At 42.3% G+C, this 22,113-nt stretch overlaps 1 protein-coding gene across 1 annotated transcript in view; it reads left to right on the forward strand.

The window, feature by feature from the left end:
• Nucleotides 1-21,389, forward strand: part of Arl3 (ARF like GTPase 3) — a 40,391-nt gene extending 19,002 nt beyond the window's left edge. The window contains exons 4-6 of the mRNA XM_027930107.2: nt 8,479-8,529; nt 10,420-10,605; nt 21,111-21,389. Coding sequence (XP_027785908.1) covers nt 8,479-8,529; nt 10,420-10,605; nt 21,111-21,158 — 285 coding nt within the window. The 3' untranslated portion in view covers nt 21,159-21,389. The remainder of the gene's footprint in view (nt 1-8,478; nt 8,530-10,419; nt 10,606-21,110) is intronic.
• The last annotated feature ends 724 nt before the right edge of the window (nt 21,390-22,113 follow it).

Below are 22,113 nucleotides of genomic sequence, written 5' to 3' on the forward strand. Positions count from 1 at the left end.
CATAAAAATAAATAAATAAAATAAAGGTATTGGGTCCAACTACAACTAAAACAATAAATATTAAAAAGAGAGAGAGAGAAAAATAAAATAACAGTGAGATTGCTACTAAAAGGGCTAAAATCCAAAAATTAGACAATACTGAATGCGGTGGGGACAAGGAACTGTGGAAATTTTTTTTTTTTTTAAGCCAGGGATTGAACTCGGGGGCACTCAACCACTGAGCCACATCCCGAGCCCTTTCTTGTATTTTATTTAGAGAAGGGTCTCACTGAGTTGCTTAGTGCCTCCCATTAGCTGAGGCTGGCTTTGAACTTGTTACACCCCTGATGCTGGTGGTGCCTGGCTTGGGAATTCTCCTTCATCACTGGTGGGAATGCAAAATGGTACAACCACTTTGGAAAACAGTTGGTAGTTTTTGTTTTGTTTTGTTTTTTAATATATTTTTAGTTATAGATGGACACAATATCTTTATTTTATTTGTCTATTTTTTTATGTGGTGCCAGGTGTTGAACCCAGTATCTCACACATGCTAGGCAAACGCTCTACCACTAAGCCACAACCCCAGCCCCCCAATTGGTAGTTTCTTTAAAAGCAACCAAAGTCTTACCATACAATTCAGTAGTACTCCAAAGTATCTACCCAATTAGTTGAAAACTTATGTTCCATACAAAATCCCACATATGAATAGTTATAGTAGCTTTATTCCTGATTGCCAAAAACTAGATGTAACCAAGATGCCCTTTAATAGGGGAGTGGATAAGCAAGCTTTGGTATACCTGTTTAATGCAGTATTATTTAGTGATAAAAAGAAATGAGTTGTCAAGCTACAAGGAGACACGGAGAAACCTTAAATATGTATTGTTTTAAAAGGATACATACTCTATATTTCCAGCTATATGACGTGTGTGCGCGTGCACGCTATAGATTGAACCTAGGACCTTGTGCATGCTAGGCGAACACTTTACTACTGACCTACATCCCCAGTCCTTTGTGACATTTAAAAAAAATCAAACCTATAGAAATTTATAAATGTCTTTACTTAGTAAAAGATCAGTGGTTACCAGAGGTCTGAAGAAGGGAGGGGAGCGATGAATAGGTGACGTATAAGGAATTTTCAGGGTGGGGAAACTATTTTGTATAAAACTGTAATAATGGTTATATGTTATTGCAGTGCTGAGGATCGAACCTCAATCGATGCTAGGCAAGCATGCTACCACTGAGCTACACACACTTCAAAGCACAAAGAATGAACCTAGTGTTTCAGTATCTGTTCGTTATTTATACCGAAAGAATCACACTAATGCAAGATGTTGCTAGGGGAAAGTGGGGCTGTGGGTAGAGGTGGAGTAGATATATAGAACTCAATTGAGTGCTACCTACTCAATTATTCTATAAATCTAAAACTATGCTAAAAAATAAAGTGTTGTTTTTTGTTTTTTTTAAGGTATAGATTCCCTTTTCCTTTTTGAATCAGAGAGTTGGGTTAAAGCTGGGCATGGTGGCACACACCTGTAATCCCAGCGGCTTGGGAGGCTGAGACAGGAGAATCACAAGTTCAAAGCCACCCTCAGCAACTGCGAGGTGCTAAGCAACTCAGGGCTGGGGATGTGGCTCAGTGGTCAAGTACCCGAGTTCAATCTCTGGCACCAAAAAAAAGAGCTGGGTTAAAGCAGGTGTCTAAGAAAAAGAGCAGTCCTATCTCTTCATCTGCTAGATTTAAGTGCTTTGAAAGAAATACCCAAAGAGGAGCCATATGTAAGGACTTTGGTGATTGTGAAGCTCCATAGGAAGTCTCAGGAACCTGTGGTCTACAGGTAAGGGTAATTTTAAATCATTGACTCTCACATCTTGAGAGAAGACCAAAAGGTGGTTTTAATATGACTCTGGATCCCACATTCTTGTTTGTTAAGAGAAATTATCGTAACATTCAGCACAAAGTAGTTCAGAACAACCCTAAAGAAGCTTTCTTCAGCCATATAACCAACTAGTACAAGATAATATTTTGGGTTGAGATCAACTTTTCATTATTTCCCAGTGCCATTTGAGATTAAACGGTTGTTAGAAGCAGCTGAGTCCCAAGGGTGAGAGTCTAAGGCCTCAGGAGCCCCGAGCTCTTTGTGCCGGTGTTGTGGTAGCCTGGAGCAGCAGTGTTGATGGGCTGTTTGTTTGTGTTTAATAGTCTTCCATTATTGGTTGAAAAAGACCTATTACACTCCACTCCACCCTGCTAGAAGAGCAGGATTGAGGCTTGACACATTTTGTTACCTAGTTAAATCTTTTCAATTCTCTCTGGAGTGTCATGATAAAATCTTGCTTTAGAGCAGGGATGGCCACATTGATCCTGCCTGCCTCCTGTTTTCCTATAGCCTGAGAGCTAGAATGGCTTTTACATTTTTAAGTGGTTGAAAAAAATATTAAAAGAATAATATTTTGTGACACATGAAAACTATATGAAATTCAAATTTCGGTGGAACGCAGCCACACGCATCTGTTTACAGATTGCCTTTGGTTGCTTTCTCACTGCAATAGCAGCGTTCAGAAGTTGCAAATAAGATTGTATGGGCCACAAAACCTAAAATATTTACTACTGACTTCTGACAGAAAAAATTTACCTGCCCTTGCTTTAGAGCATGCAGTGACTCTTTAATGGTTTAAGAGTCAGAGCAACTCCTAAGAGTGCCAGAGTTACTCTCTGGGAACTTGACCCTGAGAACATCTGACTTCAGCTTTATTAGTTTGGGGGAAGTGACTAAGAAATAGAACTTGAAGTGTGATAGAAAGGAGAGGATAAAAGTATCTTCCAGTTTTCCTTAGGCCAGGAATGATAACAGCCTTTTGTGCTTCTCTCTCTCTCTCTCTCTCTCTCTCTCTCTCTCTCTCTCAATATTTTTAGTTGTAGATGGACACAACACCTTTCTTTATTTATTTATGTGGTGTTGAAGAATCAAACCCAGTGCCTCACATATGCTAGGCAAGTACTCTACCACTGAGCCGAAACCCCAGCCCAATAACAGCCTTTCTCTCTCTCTCTTTCTTTATTTTTATTTGTTCTAATCGGTTATATGTGACAGCAGAATGCATTTTGACTCATTGTACACAAATGGAGCACAACTTTTCATTTCTCTGGTTGTACACAAAGTAGAGTCACACCATTCGTGTAATCATACATGTACATAGGGTAATAATGTTCCTCTCCTTCCACCATCCTTCCCACCCCCACACCCCGTCCTTCCCCTCACTCCCCTCTGTCCAATCCAAAGTTCCTCCATTCTTTCCTTTCCCACCCCCATTATGGATCAGCATCCACATATCAGAAAAAACATTTGGCCTTTTGATAGATAAAAATACATGATAAGGCTTGGGGTATGGCTTTGTGGTAGAGTGCTTATCTAGCATGTGTGGATTTGATCCACAACACCAGGAAAATTAAAAGAAAAGATGGTAGCTAGGTGTGTTGACATACCTGCAATCCCAACTACTCAGGGAGGCCAAGGCAGGAGCATTGCAAGTTTAAGACCAGCCTCAGCAATTAAGCACCCCTGGTTCCAATCTCCAGTACTGAAAAAAAGTGGGGGGAGGGTAATATTTTTTCAAGTTACGTTTATGTTATTACTATACTCCACTTACATTATTATCAGTTTTGTATTTAAACTTAATATAATTTAAACAAAGTAACTTTGTCATCATTTCCTATGGAAAGTAGAAGTCAAATGAAATGGACCTCAAAACTTTTTTTTTTTTTTTTGGAGAAAAAAAAAAAAGAAAGTTTACTGCTTTGCTAGCAAAAGAGAACCACAGGGGACTCCTGTCCCAAAGGCTGTGACTCTGCCCATCCACTGGAACAGGGGGGTTTAAAAAGGTGATTCAAAGGTTACATTCCATGTATTCTCTGTTGGAGTTGTAATTCACTTGTTAGTTTGGGAGATAATCATTTCTGAGATCTCCTGGTACCACCCCAAAGTCTGGATTACTTCATTTCTATGGTGGGTGTATACTCAAGTACAGATAAATCTGTCTAACCTGGGGAAGAAAGGTAATCCTGTTTCCCCTGAGATTAGGGAGGGGGAGAGATTAGGGAGGAGTAGGGATAGAGTAAGAAACATGTCCATTTTAAAAATAAATTGCAGTAGCAGAGCAGCAAGGGCTACATTCAAAGCATAAAGTGAACCACTGTGACATTTTCCCCTGTCAATCTCTACATTCCATTTCTATGGAAAAATGAGCAACACCATCTCCAGACTGCTTCCTGCTGAAAGGGGGGAGAAATTGGGGGAAGTAACCCAAAAATCCTTGTTCTCTATCAGGTGAAGCTTGAATAGTTAAGGGCATTCAGCATCAGAGCAGTCCAGAGGTCCACAGTGACAGATGGCTGGTGACTGGAGAAGGTATATATAGGGCAGGGATCATGCTAAGACAACAATAAGCAAGACAGCAAAGCATTATTTTTCTTTCAAACACCTTTTAAAATATTATAGGCATCTGCGGGGCTCAGTAGCACATGCCTGTAATCCCAGGCTCAGGAGGCTGACACAGGAGGATCGAGAGTTCAAAGCCAGCCTCAGCACTAAGCAACTCAGTGAGACCCTGCCTCTAAATAAAATATAAAATAGGGCTGGGGATGCAGCTCAATGGTCAAGTTTTCCTGAGTTCAATCCCCGGTACCAAAAAAGAAATAATGATAATAATATAGGCATCTCATTATTTCCATAATACTGCTTGGACACATTAACACTGCTAGGGAGTAGAAAGAACAGTGGTGATCAAAAACCACAAGTTATGCAGCCACCTTGAATCAGTTTCATTCCCCTGTTAGACTTCAGCTCAAGATATGGTAGAAAACAACATTCTCCAGCCACCTCTCCTCCCTGCCTACTCCCGGTGGAGAAATACTGAGGAGCAATGAAATGACCAAAAGGTGGCAGCAGGAGGGAGGAGGAGCAGAAGCAGGAGGAGAAACAAAGGACCCTCCCTTCAATCTCTGCAGGAGCCAGAGTTGCCTGAACTTCATCAAGGGAAAAACCTCTTCCTTTAGGTCTTCCTTCCACAACCAAAAGAGAATTTCAGAGCACCAAAAGAGATGTGAAAGACTGCCTAAAGCATTATTCAAAGGCGTGGTCGGAACCTTGCTTTACAATAGTTTTATCATTTGATATTTGAAGGTCTTTATTGTTTTAAAACCAGTCAGAGGAGTGTTTAACTTTCTCTGATACCTTCTGGTTCAAAACCAAGAATTTTTTTATTAATTATTAATAAAGTCAAATTATTAATTAAGTTTGTTTATAGATTTTTTTTAATTCTGGAGGGTTTTTTTGCATGATTAAATTAACCAGTACCTATTCTGTTAAATAACAGCAACAATATCTCTCCTCATCTTTAGTTGATGTTCAGAAGGAAACATACCTGTGTGGAAAAAATGGGGTGGGTGAAGCCTGAGAAGGACCCTGAAAAGAGCATGCCACCAACAGAGCACATTTGTGAGGGTTGAGCCCAGGGAGCCCTGCCCTGGAGCTATATCCCCAGCCCTTTTGTCCCCCCCCCCCACCTTTTTTTTTTTTTGAAGAGAGGATCTTGCTCTAATCCACAATCCTCCTGCCTCAGCCTCCTGAATCCCTGGGATTAGGGTGGTGCCATCATGCCTAGCCTCACTTGGCCCTTTTCTTAAGAAATAAAAGGAGCAATTGTTTTATAGACTTAAACCTAGTATTATTATTTAGTGATTTTCGAATTTCATGAAAGTTACTTGAGAAAAATGCTAAATGAGAGGAAGAATTTGTGTGCAGTTTGGGAAAATTCTTCTTTTGAATCTGATAATAGAAACATTACCTGAAAAGCTTCATGTCAGAGCAATAAATAGCAAATGATTATTGAGTGGAAATGAAAGCCTTCTCATTAGCCTTCAGCCCCTGGGCTCTCCAGCATTTGATCATCCTCTCCACATTGAAACTCCCTCTCATCTCCCTCTCCCTACTGTTTTTTATCATATCAGATGAGCTCCACCCCCCACACCTTTATTCAGATCCTTGGCTCCCAGCACATCTGTCCCCTGCTTTGTCACTCCTGTCTTGCTCAGTGACCTGCACACCATCTCTAGACAGTCCTCTGATCCCAAAACTCTCCCAGCAATTACATGGCCCTCCTTGCTCCCTCTCATCTTCCTGAGTGTTGCTTCCGTGGAGATCACCCACAATTCCACGTAATTCTAGTTGGTCTTCTGTGTTGAAGTCCCCTCTCCCATTGCGTCCTTCTTTCCACACCTGTGTTTATGCTAAGCCCATTTCTTTTAAAATGTGATTTACTATCAAGCACAGTTGAGTACACCTGTAATCCCAGCAACTCAGGAGGTGGAGGCAAGAGGACTGCAAGTTTGCACAAGTCTGAGACCAGCCCAGACAATTCAGTAAGACCCTGTCTCAAAACAAAATAGAGTATCTCTAGGTTCAGTCCCCAGTATTGTAAGATAAAATATGAGTCTATAGTGTACACAAGACCCTAGGTTCAGTTCCCTGCACCATAAAATAAATAGATAAGTTAATTAACTAATTATGATCCCCACTGGTATAAAGGAAACTATCACCATGTTCTGCATAGTGGCTTATGAGACAGAACATCAAATTTTGTGTATCTGGTATACACAATCCATTGATGCGTTTATTGACATTGAGTTAGCAATATTAACAGCAATAATAATATGGGCCGCCAGAAAAATATGTTGAAATCAAATATATTCATCCTTTTTCCTGTGATTTTCCAAGTAGAAACTTAGGCTATTATTGGGAAAAAAAAAAGACTGAACTTGGTTCCTGGTATACTATTTACCATTAGAGAACAAATGAGAAAGCATTAAGAAAGGAATTTTTTTCCTAAAGGAGTGAATTTTTTTCCAAATTCAGTGTAGCACAGAATTTGATTTGCATACAAAATGCCTATGTGCATTGCCATATATCAATTTTTGTAATTTAAGGCATATAATAGTGAGAGTGGAAGATTGGTTTTTGTTTTTAATTGAATATGCTCTTTTAAAAGAGCATTTCTATTATATCATTAGTTTAATAATAATTTTAAATTATATTTAAAGAAAGTCTGAAAAATTGATAATTTTTAGATTAGCAACTGGGAAAACATTTAATCATTTAGTTAGAAAAAAAACTACAAAATTGTATCTCTAATTTTCTTTTTTAATTTTTATATGAAGGAAGATTAGAAGGGAACCTTCCATAGAAAATTAAAATAGTTGGGAGCTATAGTTATAGGTGATTTCTTTTAATCTTTTTTTTTAATATTTATTTTTTTACTTATAGGCGAACACAATATCTTTATTTTACTTTATGTGGTGCTGAGGATTGAACCCAGTGCCTCACGCATGCTAGGAAAGCACTCCACCTCTGAGCCACAACCCCAGCCCCAATTTTTCTTTCTTTTTTGTCTTATTTCTCTTATTGTCATAGGTTGATATTTATGTAATAACTAAAGTTCTGGCATTGGTGGGGGGAGCTGATATTTATAATTTATCATGAATCTCAAGATTTCTCTTTCTTCTGGCAAAGGCTTTGCCTTACTATTTCAATCCTGACCTCCGAGCAGCCTGGGAAAAGTGAGAATAAGAGGAGATCACTGTGTCTTCTCTCTCTGTCTCCAAAGTCAGCATATAGTTAACTCTATAAGTGTTGCTTTCCAAGTGATGATATTTGAGGAATATAGGATTGTAAATGCCTAAAACACCATCCCTTCCATTCTGACAATTTGGAATACAGCACCACAGCATGGTTAAAAGCAACTGTGGACTTCACTGTCAGGTGGATGCTTGAGTTTGAATCCTAATGTTGTCAGGTGCCAGATGTAACCTGGAAAAGTTACTGAACTCCTTTTGGCTTGGCTGCTTTTGTTGTTGTTGTTGTTGTTGTTTTGTTTTGTACTAAAGATTGAACTCAGGGACACTTCTTCTCTGAGCTACATTCCCATAGCCCTTTTTATTTTTTTGTTTTGAGAAAGGATCTCATTAAGTTGATAAGGGTCTTGCTAAATTGCTGAGGCTGGCCTCAAAATCACAATCCTCCTGCTTTAGTCTCCCGAGTCACTGGGCTTATAGGCATGTGTCACCATACCTGGATGGGCTTAAGTTTCTTTATGTTTGAAGTGAAAATAATGAAATCTATTTCATACAGTTGTTCAGTAGATTAATAGGAGAAGCAGGTCTAGGAAGAATGGCTAGTAACATATCAAAGGCCTACTAAATGTATTTCTTTGTATCCCCCTTGGCTTTCCTGACTTCCTAGACCTTGGAGCCTTTCTGGAGGTCTTTTGGGGTATCCTCAATTCATTAATTATCTTATCTGATTAATTTGCTTTCATAGATGAGGTGACAATTGCTAGTTGATTTCTGTAAACTGCTGATTGGGGAGCATGTGCTCCTTTTGTAGAAGTTACCCCATGTTTTTTCATCTCTGCTTACTGAAATAACCTTCTTCTTTTCCTTTACAGATATATGTAATTGACAGTGCAGACAGAAAAAGATTTGAAGAGACGGGTCAGGTAAATAATTCTTCTGTTGAGATATTTCCCAAATAACTGGGTATTCATTAATCCACTTTGTAAATGTGGGAGAGTAAGGGAGTTATTTTTTGTTTAACCTTTATAATTCAAACAAGACAGTCATTCTGGCAAGCAGGCAGAAATATCAGCTGTCTAAAAAGAAATTCATTAAGAGTCCTTTAAACAATTTTTTTTAATTTAAGCCTTTGAGCTTTAATCAAATTGAATATACAAGATATAAACAAATGGAACTTAGCACCCTGCCCAAAAGGTCTTCTAGTTTCTTCCCAGGCCATGTGGAAATGAACCCAGAGGAGCAATGCACTCAGCATTTATGTTTACTTTTTGTGTGTGTGTGTGTGTGTGTGTGGTGCTGGGGATTGAACCCAGGGCCTTGTGCATGTGAGACAAGCACTCTACCAACTGAGTTCTATCCCCAGCCCTTCTGTTTACATTTTTTAATACCTACCAGGGATAACTCACAAATACAAAAGAATGGAAGGAAACATACAAGCCAAAATTAAGCTGCTTTTGTTTTCAAGCTAGGAGATAAGATAAACTTCGAACCCAAACATGGCTTCACATATAGCTTACATGTCACATGATTACATGATGTGATTTGTGAACATGGTTTTACATAGAAAGAAAAGAGCATAGATCATTTATCCAAAGTGGACTCACTGACCAAAGAAGCAAGGGGTGGAGCGGACCTCTTGGGAGAAGTGTGCTTAGATATTGCTGTCTTTGGCCTGTGTTCTAAACTATGACAGGTGGACTTCCAAAGGCAGTGGTCCCCATATTTATCTTCCTTTTCCTTTTTTTTTCTTTTTTTTATGTTTTTGTAGTTATAGATGGACAGCATGCCTTTATTTTATTTGTTTATTTATTTTTATGTGGTGCTGAGGATCGAACCCAGTACCTCACATGTGCAAGGCAGGCGCTCTGCCACTGAGCTATAGCCCCAGCCCCTGTCTTCCTTTTTCTTAGAAAGTTTGTTGAGAACTCTCCAGACTCCTGGAGACAGCCCATTTCCCTTCTATACGCTGATGATTTCTGGATCATCACTCAGGAGAACCAATGCTACACATGAGCTTGGAGGTGAAGAGGATCCTATATATTCATCTGCCTTTTGAGCCATCCAGTATTTTTTGGAAGCCTAAGCATTTAAAGTAGCTAAAATGTGGGTTTATTGGGGAAAGGGTGAGGCCTCTCATTTAACTAGCTGCACACCCTCTATTGTACTTACTGCAGACAGAATTAATACACAGTTTAGACAACAGCCTATAACCTAAAAACCAGGGACCTTGCCAGATGGACCAATAAAGTTATCTTAGGATGTGGGTTTGATGAAGTGTCATGCATGTGCATGCATGTTTTGGAGATAGAGATTGATGAAACAATTATAATCTCTACTTGTCATCTTCAGTTTTCAATTCACACACACGCATTCATATATGTATACCTGCATTAAAAGTTGTTTGCAGGCTGGGATTATAGCTTAGTGGTACAGTGCCTGCTTAGCACATGCAAGACCCTGGGATCAATCTTCAGAAAAGAAGTTGGATAAATTTTAAATCTCTAGCCACTACTGATAGTCTCCCTTGAATAATGTTTCTCAAGGTATGATCTATCATTCACCTATAGCAGAGTCACCTGGGGGGGTTGTTAAAGATGCAGATTCTCAAGTGCTGGGTCAGACTTTCCAAAGTCAGAATCCCTGGGTTAAGGCCCAGAGATCCGCTGAGACACCTTCCTAGCTTAAGCCTGAGAATCACTGCCCTTGAAAGTTGCTAGTTGATCAGCTTTGGCTCATTTTTTGCAATTAGAGGCTGAGGCTTAATTACCATAGATTTCATTTCTCTCTCTTCCTCCCTTCCCAAAATGATCCAGGAACTAGCTGAATTACTGGAGGAAGAAAAGCTGAGTTGTGTGCCAGTGCTCATCTTTGCTAATAAGCAGGATTTGCTCACAGCGGCCCCTGCCTCTGAAATTGCGGAAGGACTGAACCTGCACACCATCCGTGACCGAGTCTGGCAGATCCAGTCTTGCTCAGCTCTCACAGGAGAGGGCGTTCAGGTGAGGCTACAGGAAGGCTTGGTCCCCTGGCAACATGGCAACCAACCAAGGGGGTTTGTCTCATTGGTTGGGGTGACCTAGATAGAAAAAAAACATGAAACAAATACCCTTTGATCAGCAGATGAACCATTTTACGATGTGAAGGGTGTGGAGGAGGTTGGTTCTTTTCTAGCCAGCAACTAGTCAGATAACCATGAAGTGTTCCAAGAAAGCCATAGATAAACCACCCCACATGCAACAAGCTTTCCTCATTGGGTGGGCAGCCAGAACAGGACTATGAAGATTATTTCTAACTCTAGAATTTTTTTTTTGATGATTGCATTGGGGTTCTGTGTTGTGTCTAATATTGTACATGCTGAAAACCTGTCCTCCTATAGTGATGGCCGTCGGGCTAGTCATCCTTGAAGTGTTTTTGCTTTTTCTCTTGGTTCTCTCCCCTGTCCTCAGGCTTGGTGTCTATTTCCTGCTTCTGCAGAATGAAAACCCCATGCTTTGTACTAAGGAATTGTATAGCAGGAAAGCAGGCTCCCCCTCATTTAATATTAATTTAGGGCAGAACACCCAGGAGGCTATATCCTGCAAGAGTGATAAGCAGGGCTGGGGATGTGGCTCAAGCGGTAGCACGCTCGCCTGGCATGCGTGCGGCCGTGTTCGATCCTCAGCACCACATACAAACAAAGATGTTATGTCCGCCGAAAACTAAAAAATAAATATTAAAAATTAAAAAAAAAAAAGAGTGATAAACAGTTTCAACTCTCAGGCTTTATACTAAGCATCCTTAAATCAGTTGACACACTCGAGTCCACCCTCCAGGACAACTACTTGTTCTGAAACCCCAGTGTCCCTGACAGGCCTCATTTTAAATATGTGGTATACTTGCCAGGATGCCAAAATGCTGTGGGACTGGACCCTACTGCTGTAGGATGCTGAGGGGCTTCTTCCCTCGTTGTCATAGGGCACATGTCTCTAATGGCATGAGCAGTTTGCTTCTCTCTGAACTTGATGTTGGGGTGCAAACTTGAGATTTGATTCTTAACCGTTGTTCTACGGCCTCTTTCCATTTCCCTTCTAATATTCTTTGTCCCTCTCTTCTTCTAAGACATTTGATACTAATTTGTCTTAAAATGGCCTGGCTGCTTTTATCCTAAGCAGATAATCACTTCCTAGAATTATCTCAGTCCTGTCATGTTTGCGGCCTGGTTTTTTTTTTTGTTGTTGTTGTTGTTGTTGTTAATTGTGGTTTTTTTGTTGTTGTTGTTGTTCCAAGGATTGAACCCAGAGTCACCTAACCACTGAGACGCATTCCAAGCCTTTCTTTTTTATATTTTATTTAGAGACAGGGTCTTGCTAAGTTGCTTAGAATCTTGCTAAGTTGCCAAGGGTACTCATGGGGGCAGGGGTTGCACAAGATTCTCTGCCTCAGCCTCCTGAGCCACTGGATTATAGGCGTGCACCACCGTACCCAGGTTTCCTTTTTTTTTACAAACAAGAGCCAAGATGTTTTGGCTCCTAGACCTGAGGGAAAGCCATTCCACACAAAGGAAGTGCCCCTCTACAGGCCACTCATGCTTGCACCCCAAAAACTCTTCATGCACATGAGTGTGTTGGGGGCCTCTTTAGTGGTCTGAGATTACCTTAGCCTCAACCCCAAAATGGATTCTGGAGCTCTATGGGTTTCTGTGGGGTTTGGGGGAATTGGCTTTTTTATTTTGGGTTGCGTTTTTTGTTTGTTTCATTTTGTTTAGTCTTACTTATTTTCTTTCTGTCTGCCCAGATTCTGATTGTGAAAGTAATATATTCTCACTGTTGATTATAAAGCATATAAAGTTGAAAAGGGAGGGCTGGAGGCTGGGGTTATGGCTCAGTGGTAGAGCACTTGCCTAATATTTGGGAGGCACAAGTTTGGCTTTGATCCTCAGCACCACATAAAAATAAATAAAGGTATTGTGTCCATCTACAACTAAAAATGTTTTTTTAAAAAAGTGGAGGGGAGGGCTGGGGGTGTAGCTCAGTGATAGTGTACTTCCCTGGCACGTGCAAGACCCTGGGTTCCATCCCCAGCACCACACACAAAAAAAAACAAAGCAGCCGTCATCTGGGATGCACCTTCATTGAAACAGTCCTGGGCGTCATGAAAACCTAGAGGCCCAGTCCTGTAGCTACTTTCTTGCATTTCTAGAAAATTGTCCAGCAAGAGGACTCTGCCTCTCTAAATAGTTCAGAACACAAAATTAGAAAGTTGAGAACATCCTGAGATTGGGGGCTATAAAGATGGGGCTAAAGAAAAGAAATATATTTTAGAAAGTAGATTACAGCTCTGTAATCTTTTCTCTTGGCCAGAGTGGTGAGAGGATGAAATAGCAAAGCCAGAATTAACAGTGAGGCTCCTGTTTCTTCAGCCAGCCTTAGGCATGTAAAAAGGAGAACTAGAGTGATCTAGAGTCAGTATTGACAGCAGTGGCATTAAAGTCAAGGGCACTGCCTCAGAGGGAGAGGGAGCTCCTGCGTCCCATCCCCCACCCACACTCCAGTCAGGATGGAGCTGTGTGCTCCTGGCTGTGGAACTACCATAGACATGTCATGCCCTTTACAGGGTCCATTTGTCCTTCTTCCCTCCCTCCCTCCCTCCCTTCCTTCCTTCTTCCTTTTTCTTCCTTCTCCTTCTTACAGTGCTAGGGGTCAACCCAGGACCTCTCCTGTGCTAGGCAAGCACTGTGCCCCTGAGCTGTATATCCCCAGCCCCCTTTACAGGATCCTTAGGTCAAGAAAGAAGCAGCTAGCACTAGACAGTGAGAGGGTGGGGGCAGGGGTTGCACAGAAGGGACATAAAATGGACCAGTTTGAATAAAGTGAGTTTATTATGTATAGTTTGATTTTGGTAAGAAAGTTCTCCAATCAGAGGCCTTCGGCAACCAGGCTCACAGGAAGTGATATTCAAGAGAGATCTAGCAAAGAACCATGAGCAAAAAAAATAATGATTTTGTATGGAGGAGAAATAGTTTGAAGGTCACTTAATTAGTTTAGTAGATAGTACCATGGTGTATAGAATTGGGTAGTTAAGACTGGGATTTCAAGGTTAATGAGATTAGATTATGGTTAATAGAATGATATAAATTTAGAGAATTTAACCATTATTTGAAATGGGTTATTTAATAAAAATGTTAATTAAGAAGGGAATCTGCTGTCTATTGTCCTTTAATGGTAACCTTTGGGGACCAGAGAAAGGTCATGGATTTTTTTTCTTTGGAAACACTCTTCAATATGAGGCACTGATTGACCATGTCCCTCCCTCAGGTAATGCCTCTGACCTAAGCTCTTGTCCACTCAGCCAGTTTCTTGGTTTTTCACTTTTAAAAGAATCACTTAAATGGAATCCTTTTCAGCATTGCATCATTGAAGTACAGGCCTTTAATGATTTTTATTAATAAGGATTAAAATATTCCTAAAAATTAAAGACTTCACTAGAAAAATGTCTGTAAGATCTAATTGTTTGGGATTCACTCTTAGGTACTGTGTAATAATTATCAAAATATTATAAATTTCGATTTTGTCCTCCTTACCCTATCCTACCTCCCCAGTAATAGACAACGCCACTGAAATGATCAGATGCTCAGTAGGTTGGTCAGGTAACATTGGGCACCACAGCTCTTTGTTGTTGTTTTGGTACTGGGGATTGAACTCAGGGACTCTCAACCACTGAGCTACTTCCTCAGCCCTATTTTGTATTTTATTTAGAGACAGGGTCTCACTGAGTTGCTTAGCACTTCGCTGTTGCTGAGGCTGTCTTTGAACTCAAGAGCCTCCTGCCTCAGCCTCCCAAGCCAATGGCCACCAAGCCTGGCTTGGGAATCACAGTCCTAATGAACCTGAAGAAAAATGTAGGAAATTAAAAAAAACAAAAATCTGGAATTTATGTTCAAGTTGCAGGTGTTAAAAGATAGCATTTACTGGGTGTGGTGGTGCACACCTGTAATCCCAGCAAAAGGCTGAAGCAAGAGGATTGCAAATTCAAGGCCAGCCCAGGAAACTTATAGAAACCCTGTCTCAGAATAAAACATAAAAAGGCCTGGGGATGTAGCTTAGTGGTTTAGCATCTCTGGGTTCAATAACCATTACCACAAAAGAAAAAAAAAGACAGCAATTCTGTTTGCTTTTTTTTTTTTTTTTTTGTGTGTGTGTGTGTGTGTGTGTGTAATTAACATGTATCTGGGAGATTTGTCTCATACTAAAAAATTGACAGGACCCCCAGGTGGGCAAGTCAGGGGAACAGGCACATATCTGCTAGATGGTGTGCTCAGCCCTCTATGGACTAAGCAGTATATCACTTCTCATTAGTTGAGTGACTTAAACACATGATTTGAGATCACGGAAGTTGGTGACTCCTGGGATGGATTTTAGGGTCTTGTTTCACCTGACATTCCCAAAGGAGATGTAGTCTTTACAAGGTGAGTAATACCATGTGTTGTTCAACATCCCCACACTGGGTGGGGACATTGGCTTTTGAGGGCATTGAGAACAGTTGGAACAGGTCTGTCTTTGCCTGATTGATGGTGAGAGGAGGCCAGCCCGTCATGTAATTAAAGCAGGTTTTCATGGGAAGCTGTCAAGAGCAGAGAACAGGTAAATGGCACAAGGTGCTGGAAGAGAACATCAATCTTTAAAGTTCTGTCCTACTGAGAGGCCCATAGTCCAGAGGTGTGATCAGGAGAGACCCAGTTATGTCAAGTAGATGAAGGCAGGAAATGGAGGAACTGAAAAATGTCTCAAGGGATAACCTAAAACTCCCTTCCCAGACTCCCTTATAAACCCGGAAGAAGCCACCTCTCACTACCCTGGAGGCCACACCTTGCCGCTAGGGCCTCTCCCAGGATATAGCATTTAACACCAGCACTATGTTCTCTTCTTTTCCCATGGATATTTAGAAAATAGTGAACAAAAGATCTGGCTTAGGGGCTGGGGATGTGGCTCAAGCGGTAGCAGGCTCGCCTGGCATGCGTGCGGCCCCGGGTTCGATCCTCAGCACCACATACAAACAAAGATGTTGTGTCCGCCGAAAACTAAAAAAATAAACATGAAAAAATTATCTCTCTCTCTCTCTCTCTTTAAAAAAAAAAAAAAAAAAAGATCTGGCTTAGAGCCAGGAAAAAGGTATCAAGAAGTCCATCCCTCTTCCACCTGCAGACCTAAGTTTGAACCCCTAACCACAGCTGTTCTTGCTATTGTAGTTTCAGGTGTTTGAAGGTATTTTCTCTATAAAGCACTGTGTGTGTGTGTGTGTGTGTGTGTGTATGCACACGTGTGCGCATATGTACATGTGAAATTAAAATTATCCTGGCTTTGGATTTCCTTCCAAGACAGAGACCAGCAGTCTTAAACTGGCTTCTAGCCTTAGTCATTGCACTTAGTCCTGTACCAATGGCTCTGAGCTAGCAGAATTTAATGTCTCCTGATGCTGTTTTCCAGACCACCCCCTCATTCCCACCTTTTCATTTTATATCTATCCCCTGTTCCCCTCATCTTTCTCTGAGCGGAGTGATGATCCAGGTGACAGCAGTCTCCCAGCTGCCTCCCTTCTGCAGCAAGTGTCACTTGCCGTCTGAATGCAGAGGTGTGACGGCTTCAGTCAGCCCCACAGATGAGCCCTTGTCCTTCACTAGCCCAGTTTCTTGGCTTTGCTTCTTTTTCCTTGATCTAGAAGACTTTTCCCTAATATGCCAATAGAATTTCATGGGTTTTGTTTGGTTTTGGTGCTAAGGATCAAACCCAGGGCCTCATGTATGCACATGCTCTACCACTGAGCTACACCCCAACCCTGAATTTTGATATTTAAAAAAATCACATACTACTTCTTTGTAGGCCTGGCATCAGTTGTTGCCATCTCCAGGTGTACATCAGAGCTCAGGTTTATTTTTAAATTTTCAAACCTTTCTGTAGAGTAAGAAAGCAAGCTCAGGACATCTGCTTTTGCATCCTCCCTGGTGTGGTGCCCTTTGTCACTAGAAAAATATTAATAGGAAGCAATATTTTATGTATGCTGCATCCAGCTGCTCCTTGACCCTGGGGGCCTGATGGCACAATGGGACAGGCTACATTGCTCAGCAAGGGTCTGAGCTCCTCATCATCTTAAAGCAATTACTAAAGTGACCACACAACCAGCATGGCTTTAAAAACCAGATCCATCCAACCATGGCTGCCACTGCTTCCTTCCAACCATCCAGCAGTGATGGATGCTCTGGACTGAGATCAAATTAAAAAGAAGAGTGTAGTCAGAGACCACCCCTCCCATAGAAAGAAGCAGTGTGCCTTGGGGCTGGGATTGTGGCTCAGTGTGCTTGCCTAGCATGCACGAGGCACTGGGTTCAATCCTCAGCACCGCGTAAATATAAAATAAAGATATTGTGTCTATCTAAAACTTAAAAATAAATATTTTTTAAAAAAGAAAGAAAGAAAGAAAGAAGCAGTGTGCCTTAAATCCTGGGAAACAGGAATTGGTGATTAGTAGGTTTCCACCCACATAGTTAGAGACAGCCTTCTATTTCTCCCAGTGGTTATAGTGGAGAACAATATTGTGACGTGGAGAAATTTATTTCCTTTCCATGAGGCTGGGGCTCAGTATTTGAGGTTCTGTCTCTCTCTTTAGTTTCAATTATTGAATTCAAGCTAGTCAATTTAAATTCAGTTTCAGCAAGAAACTAGTCAGGAGAAAATGCAATGGAAAAAGAGAGGATGGACTATTCTTGCCAAAGATCATCTCCCAATTGGGTGCAGTGGTGCTCACCTATAATCTCAGCTACTCCTGAGGCTGAGACAGGAGGATTACAAGTTCAAGGCCAACCTTGACAATTTAGCAAGGTGGTGTCTCAAAAAAGTAAATAAATAAAAGGGTTGGGAATGTAGGTCTGTTGTAGAGTGCCCCTGTGTTTATTCCCCATTAACCCCCTCCCCCAAAAAGATTATATCCCCATGGTGAAGATCAAATGTGCAGGAAATTGGTCAAACCAGTTTTTTTTAACAATAAAGGGTTAACCATTAAACAAACCTGTGAGTTCATTTCCTTCTTTGGAGGCAGAGAGAAGCCTACTTCAAGTAAGCAATCATCTTTTCTCAGTTATCTGTCTTACAGAAACAAGAGTCTTGCCAGGTGAAAGCAGGAGTGGTGTGGGACATTTGCTTAAAAATGTAAGAAGCCCAGGCACAATGGCACATGCCTGTAATCCTAGTGTCTCTGGAGGCTGAGACAGGAGGATCAAAGCCAGCCTCAGCAACTGAGAGGTGCTAAGCAACTCAATGAGACCTTGTCTCTAAATAAGATACAAGGGCTGGAGTTGTGACTTAGTAGTACAGCGCTTGCCTAGCATGTGTGAGGGACCGGGTTCAATTCTCAGCACCACATATAAACAAATAAAAATAAAGGTCCTCAACAACCCCCCCAAATTTTTTTAATAAATAAATAAAATACAAAATAGAGCTGGAGATGTAGCTCAGTGGTCAAGTCCCCCTGAGTTTAATCCCTGGTACAAAAAAAAAAAAAAAGTAAAAATGTAAGGAACAGAAGTTTCCTCTGCTTGCAGTTATGTTGGTTTTTTTTTTTTTATATTTATTTTTTAGTTATCGGCGGATACAACATCTTTTTTTTGTATGTGGTGCTAATGAGGATCGAACCCGGGCCGCACGCATGCCAGGCGAGCGCGCTACCGCTTGAGCCACATCCCCAGCCCAGTTATGTTGTTTTTAAATGGAGTTTCCACTGGAGGGGATGTTCTAGGTGGGTAATTAATATGCCAGGATCACCTGCCCCTTCCGCAGGCCTAGATGCTGGCATCCCAGGAGTCTTGAGAGTTCTGTGGCCAGGAACAGCCTGTGGCGCCTTCAGAGCATCAGCAGAGTTGTACAGGGTGTCCTCAGGCCCCCTGGCCTCTGTATTCTGCTGAAGCCATGAGGAAGAAAACACTAGCTGCCCGTTCCCCTTCAGGGTGCCGCCCAGCTCCTCGCCAAGCTGGAGGCAGAGCCCTTGCCTTGACCCATAGTCACAGAGAATTAGTAAGTTCAAGAGCAGGGATGCGGCCAGCCAGAGCCAGGCTGCCTGGCTTCACGGTTCACCTCTGCCCCAGACAACTCTGGTCTTCATTTCCTCATCTGAAGTATGGAAATAATAACAGCACCTACTTCACAGGGTTGTTACAAGGATTAATTTAAAAGATACAAATTGTTAACTGTAGGCCAGACACCATGCCAGCTTCAGGGGACACGACATCAAGCAAGTCCCATGTGGACACTCCCCTTGGGGATCTTGGACAACACTATTATCTTTCCTTTCCAGTGGTCTCCTTGACAAAGCTTGCCCCAATATGATTTATGAGGTATTGTCACCTGAATTGTTGATTGTCACCTCCCACCTCCAACTCTAACAAACACTTTGGATCAAAGGGCCTCCCCAAGCCCAGGGCAGCCACAGGGCTTTACCTCCATTAAGACTTGGGTACTTCCCACGCTCCTCCAGCTTTAGAGGGTAGCAGTGGGGGCCCTGGGGCCGAGGTCAGTGCGTGCTGGCTTGAGAGCGCCCTCTGTTGGCGACACTGAGGCCACACAGGCCTCACCATTGCAGGTCCTTAGACATCTGGAGAACACTGCCCCTCAGCAGGGCTCGCCCTTTAAACCCCACTCCACCTCCACAGCGGATGCCCAGGGCAAGGCTCCCTCACCCTCTACCTTCTCTTTTGAGTCCCTGCAGCTGAGTAAATATTTTCCTATCTCTTTGCTTGCACTCATGTTCAGTTACTTATAATAAAGGAAACCCCCTCCTTCATCAGCCATTAAAAAAAAAAAAAAAAGATGAAGCGGTATTCATATCATGTGGGGACACTGTTCTTGATTCTCAGAGCAGCTGGTCTGATCCAATGTGGCGAGTGTCTGTAGAGGAGAGGGTATTGCGGTGGCACCTTTGGCAGGCTCCTGAAGATGGAAATGCTGCGCAAGTGCTGAGCTATTCAGCTTTGGAGGCAAGAGAAGATGGTTATCTTATCCATCCCTCTTGTATTTGTAAAATCTTTTTTTGTCTCCTGGCAGGTGATCTTTTTTTTTTTTTTTCCTGGAAACCAATTAGCTACTAAAATTAAACATGCTTCTCTTTAAATTAATCCTTTCCATAAAATGGTCTTAAAATTGGCCTCCATGTTTGAGAGTGTGCAGCTGACCCAGTTGTGATTAGAGACGTGTCTGCCTTGTGCCCACTCTGCATTCCTCCACCTGCCCCACCGTGGCCAGGTGCTCCCGCCTTGGGGCTTTCAGCCCTGGCCAGCCTTGTCTTGGCAAAGGCCATAAGGTTTGCTCATGTTATCTGGTTCTCCTGCCCAAGTGTTCTGATGGCAACTGGAGTTTTAATCACTGTAAACGCAGGTGACAGTGAGATTAGCCAGGAGAGAGGATGCCTGCTGGTTGTTTTGCAGTGATGTATTGTTTATGGGATTAATGTTCCGAATGGCCAAGGGTGTCAGCTGATATTTATTACTGTAAGCTGTCTCAGCCGTTCAGGTTCAGCAGTTAGATCCATGGCCACAGGAAATGCGGGCTCCGGGTGTCATGTCTGCCTGATAAGTACAAATGTGTGGGACCCAGATTCGGGGAAGGGGATTCATTGCAGGGGCCGCCTTGGATTTTGTTCAGGGCTTGGAAGGGAACTCCCTCCCCACACTCCTGAAGGTCAGGGAGCCTCTGGGGAAGGGGAGCGCATCCAGGTATGGCTCCAGAGGGGGTGGAAAAGGAGGTCATGTCTGACAGGCCTGGCATCCATGAGGAATTGTGCTGCCTGCCAGGTGGCTGTAGGCATTGTGTGGTTTACCTCGGTCCCTCTCCAGCCTTCTGAGAGAGGACACTTTCAAGGTCAGTGTGCCTTTAAGGAAACCTTCTCTCTAGTCCCTCAGCTTGGTAGAGCTTAAAGGTACAAGAAGCAGGCCCTTTTAAGCCTATCTGTAGAGCAGCAAGAAGAGAAATAAATGCACATTGCCCCCGAGTGTGTCTAGGAACACATACTGCAGAGGGTTTGTTTTTCCAAAAAGAAATTTAATTTAACCCAAGTGTACACTGTCACACTGTAAACATACCGGGGCACCAGAAGGGTGGCTTATTGAATTTAATGCCCTAGCAAAGGTCAGCTTTTAGAAAAAGCCAAAAATGGCTGGAATCTTTCCTGATAGCTCCTTAATCAGGCCTGGATCCAGGCAGATGTGTTTATTTTTTCAGAGGGAGTTCCTGAGGACCCATCTGAAGTTCAGATGCTGGGTTCTCCCCCTCCCATCTCCCTCCTGTGCCCTCAGAGACCTCCCTGCTCCTCCCCAGGAAGTCACTGTCCCTGGTCATCCAGGTGGGCCCCTGGGGCAAGCCTAGAGTTGGTAGTCCCCTGGAGGGAGGACAGATGCCCCCTGCCCTTCCCTTCTCTCCCCTCCCGAGGCTGGAGCCTTCCGGGCCTTGCCTGAAACTAACACTCTCTTTCTCTATTTCCCTCAAAGGATGGCATGAACTGGGTCTGCAAAAATGTCAATGCAAAGAAGAAATAAAATCTAGACGAATGGAGACGGAGGAGCTGCGGGAACCGAGTTGGGTCCTGAAAAACACTGATTTGCTGCTTTCTGACCAAATGTTTTTCCATCTGTGTACAGCTACAGCTGTTTGAAGAGAGGGAACAACACAGTTTAAAAAGAATCCCCATCCCAGCAGTAGATTTAACTGATCTCTGAGGTTCAGTATCATTTTTCAAATAAAGGAATTATATTATTTCCTCTGCATAATTGAAATAGTATTAAATGTCTCAAAGCACATGATTAGAAAATGAGATCTTTTAAATGAGCAAGAGATTGCATTGCAGTTTAGACAATTCCAGTGGGCTTTTTTTCTTTCAAAAAAAAAAAAAAGATAAGAAAAAAAGGAAGAAGCTGCTTATGCTGAGTTAATTTATTTACTGACCTGTCCTTCCCCCGCCCCACCCCCACCCTTGTGGTCGGGAAGCATAGTGTTGGCTGGTGCTGGTTGGTGATTTCTGCCATCACCAACTGAGCCAGGGCTTCAGTCTGTCCAGCAGACTGAATCAGGGAGGGGGAAGGACAGCAGATGATTAAACCATCTTGTCATGCAGGTGGGAAACTGTATGTAATCTTCACCCTTTGGACAGGAAAAAAAATCCTTGCAGACAAGTCACTACAGAAACATACCCCAGCCCCCGCCCCAAGTCAGCCACACAGGGAAGCAAATTCTTATGACTTTTGACTGTAATGACATCTGGAATGTAAGGAGAGGTGGGAGGTTTAATTCCAGAAAAATTACAAGGTCCTTAAAAAGCCCTCACATCAAGGGCTCAGGCTAGCATAAACAGGCTTTCTCCAGTTCAGTGGAGCAGTGAGCAGCCGACTCTGAGATTAGCTGGCTTCTCCATGGCCCTCCTATAGAAGGGATTTCTAAAGCTCAAAGAATTCTGTGTTTAAATGATCACAATAGGCAGCTGCTATCAGATTTTAA

Source organism: Marmota flaviventris, chromosome 4 (assembly GCF_047511675.1).
Source record: "Marmota flaviventris isolate mMarFla1 chromosome 4, mMarFla1.hap1, whole genome shotgun sequence".
Classification (NCBI taxonomy): domain Eukaryota; kingdom Metazoa; phylum Chordata; class Mammalia; order Rodentia; family Sciuridae; genus Marmota; species Marmota flaviventris.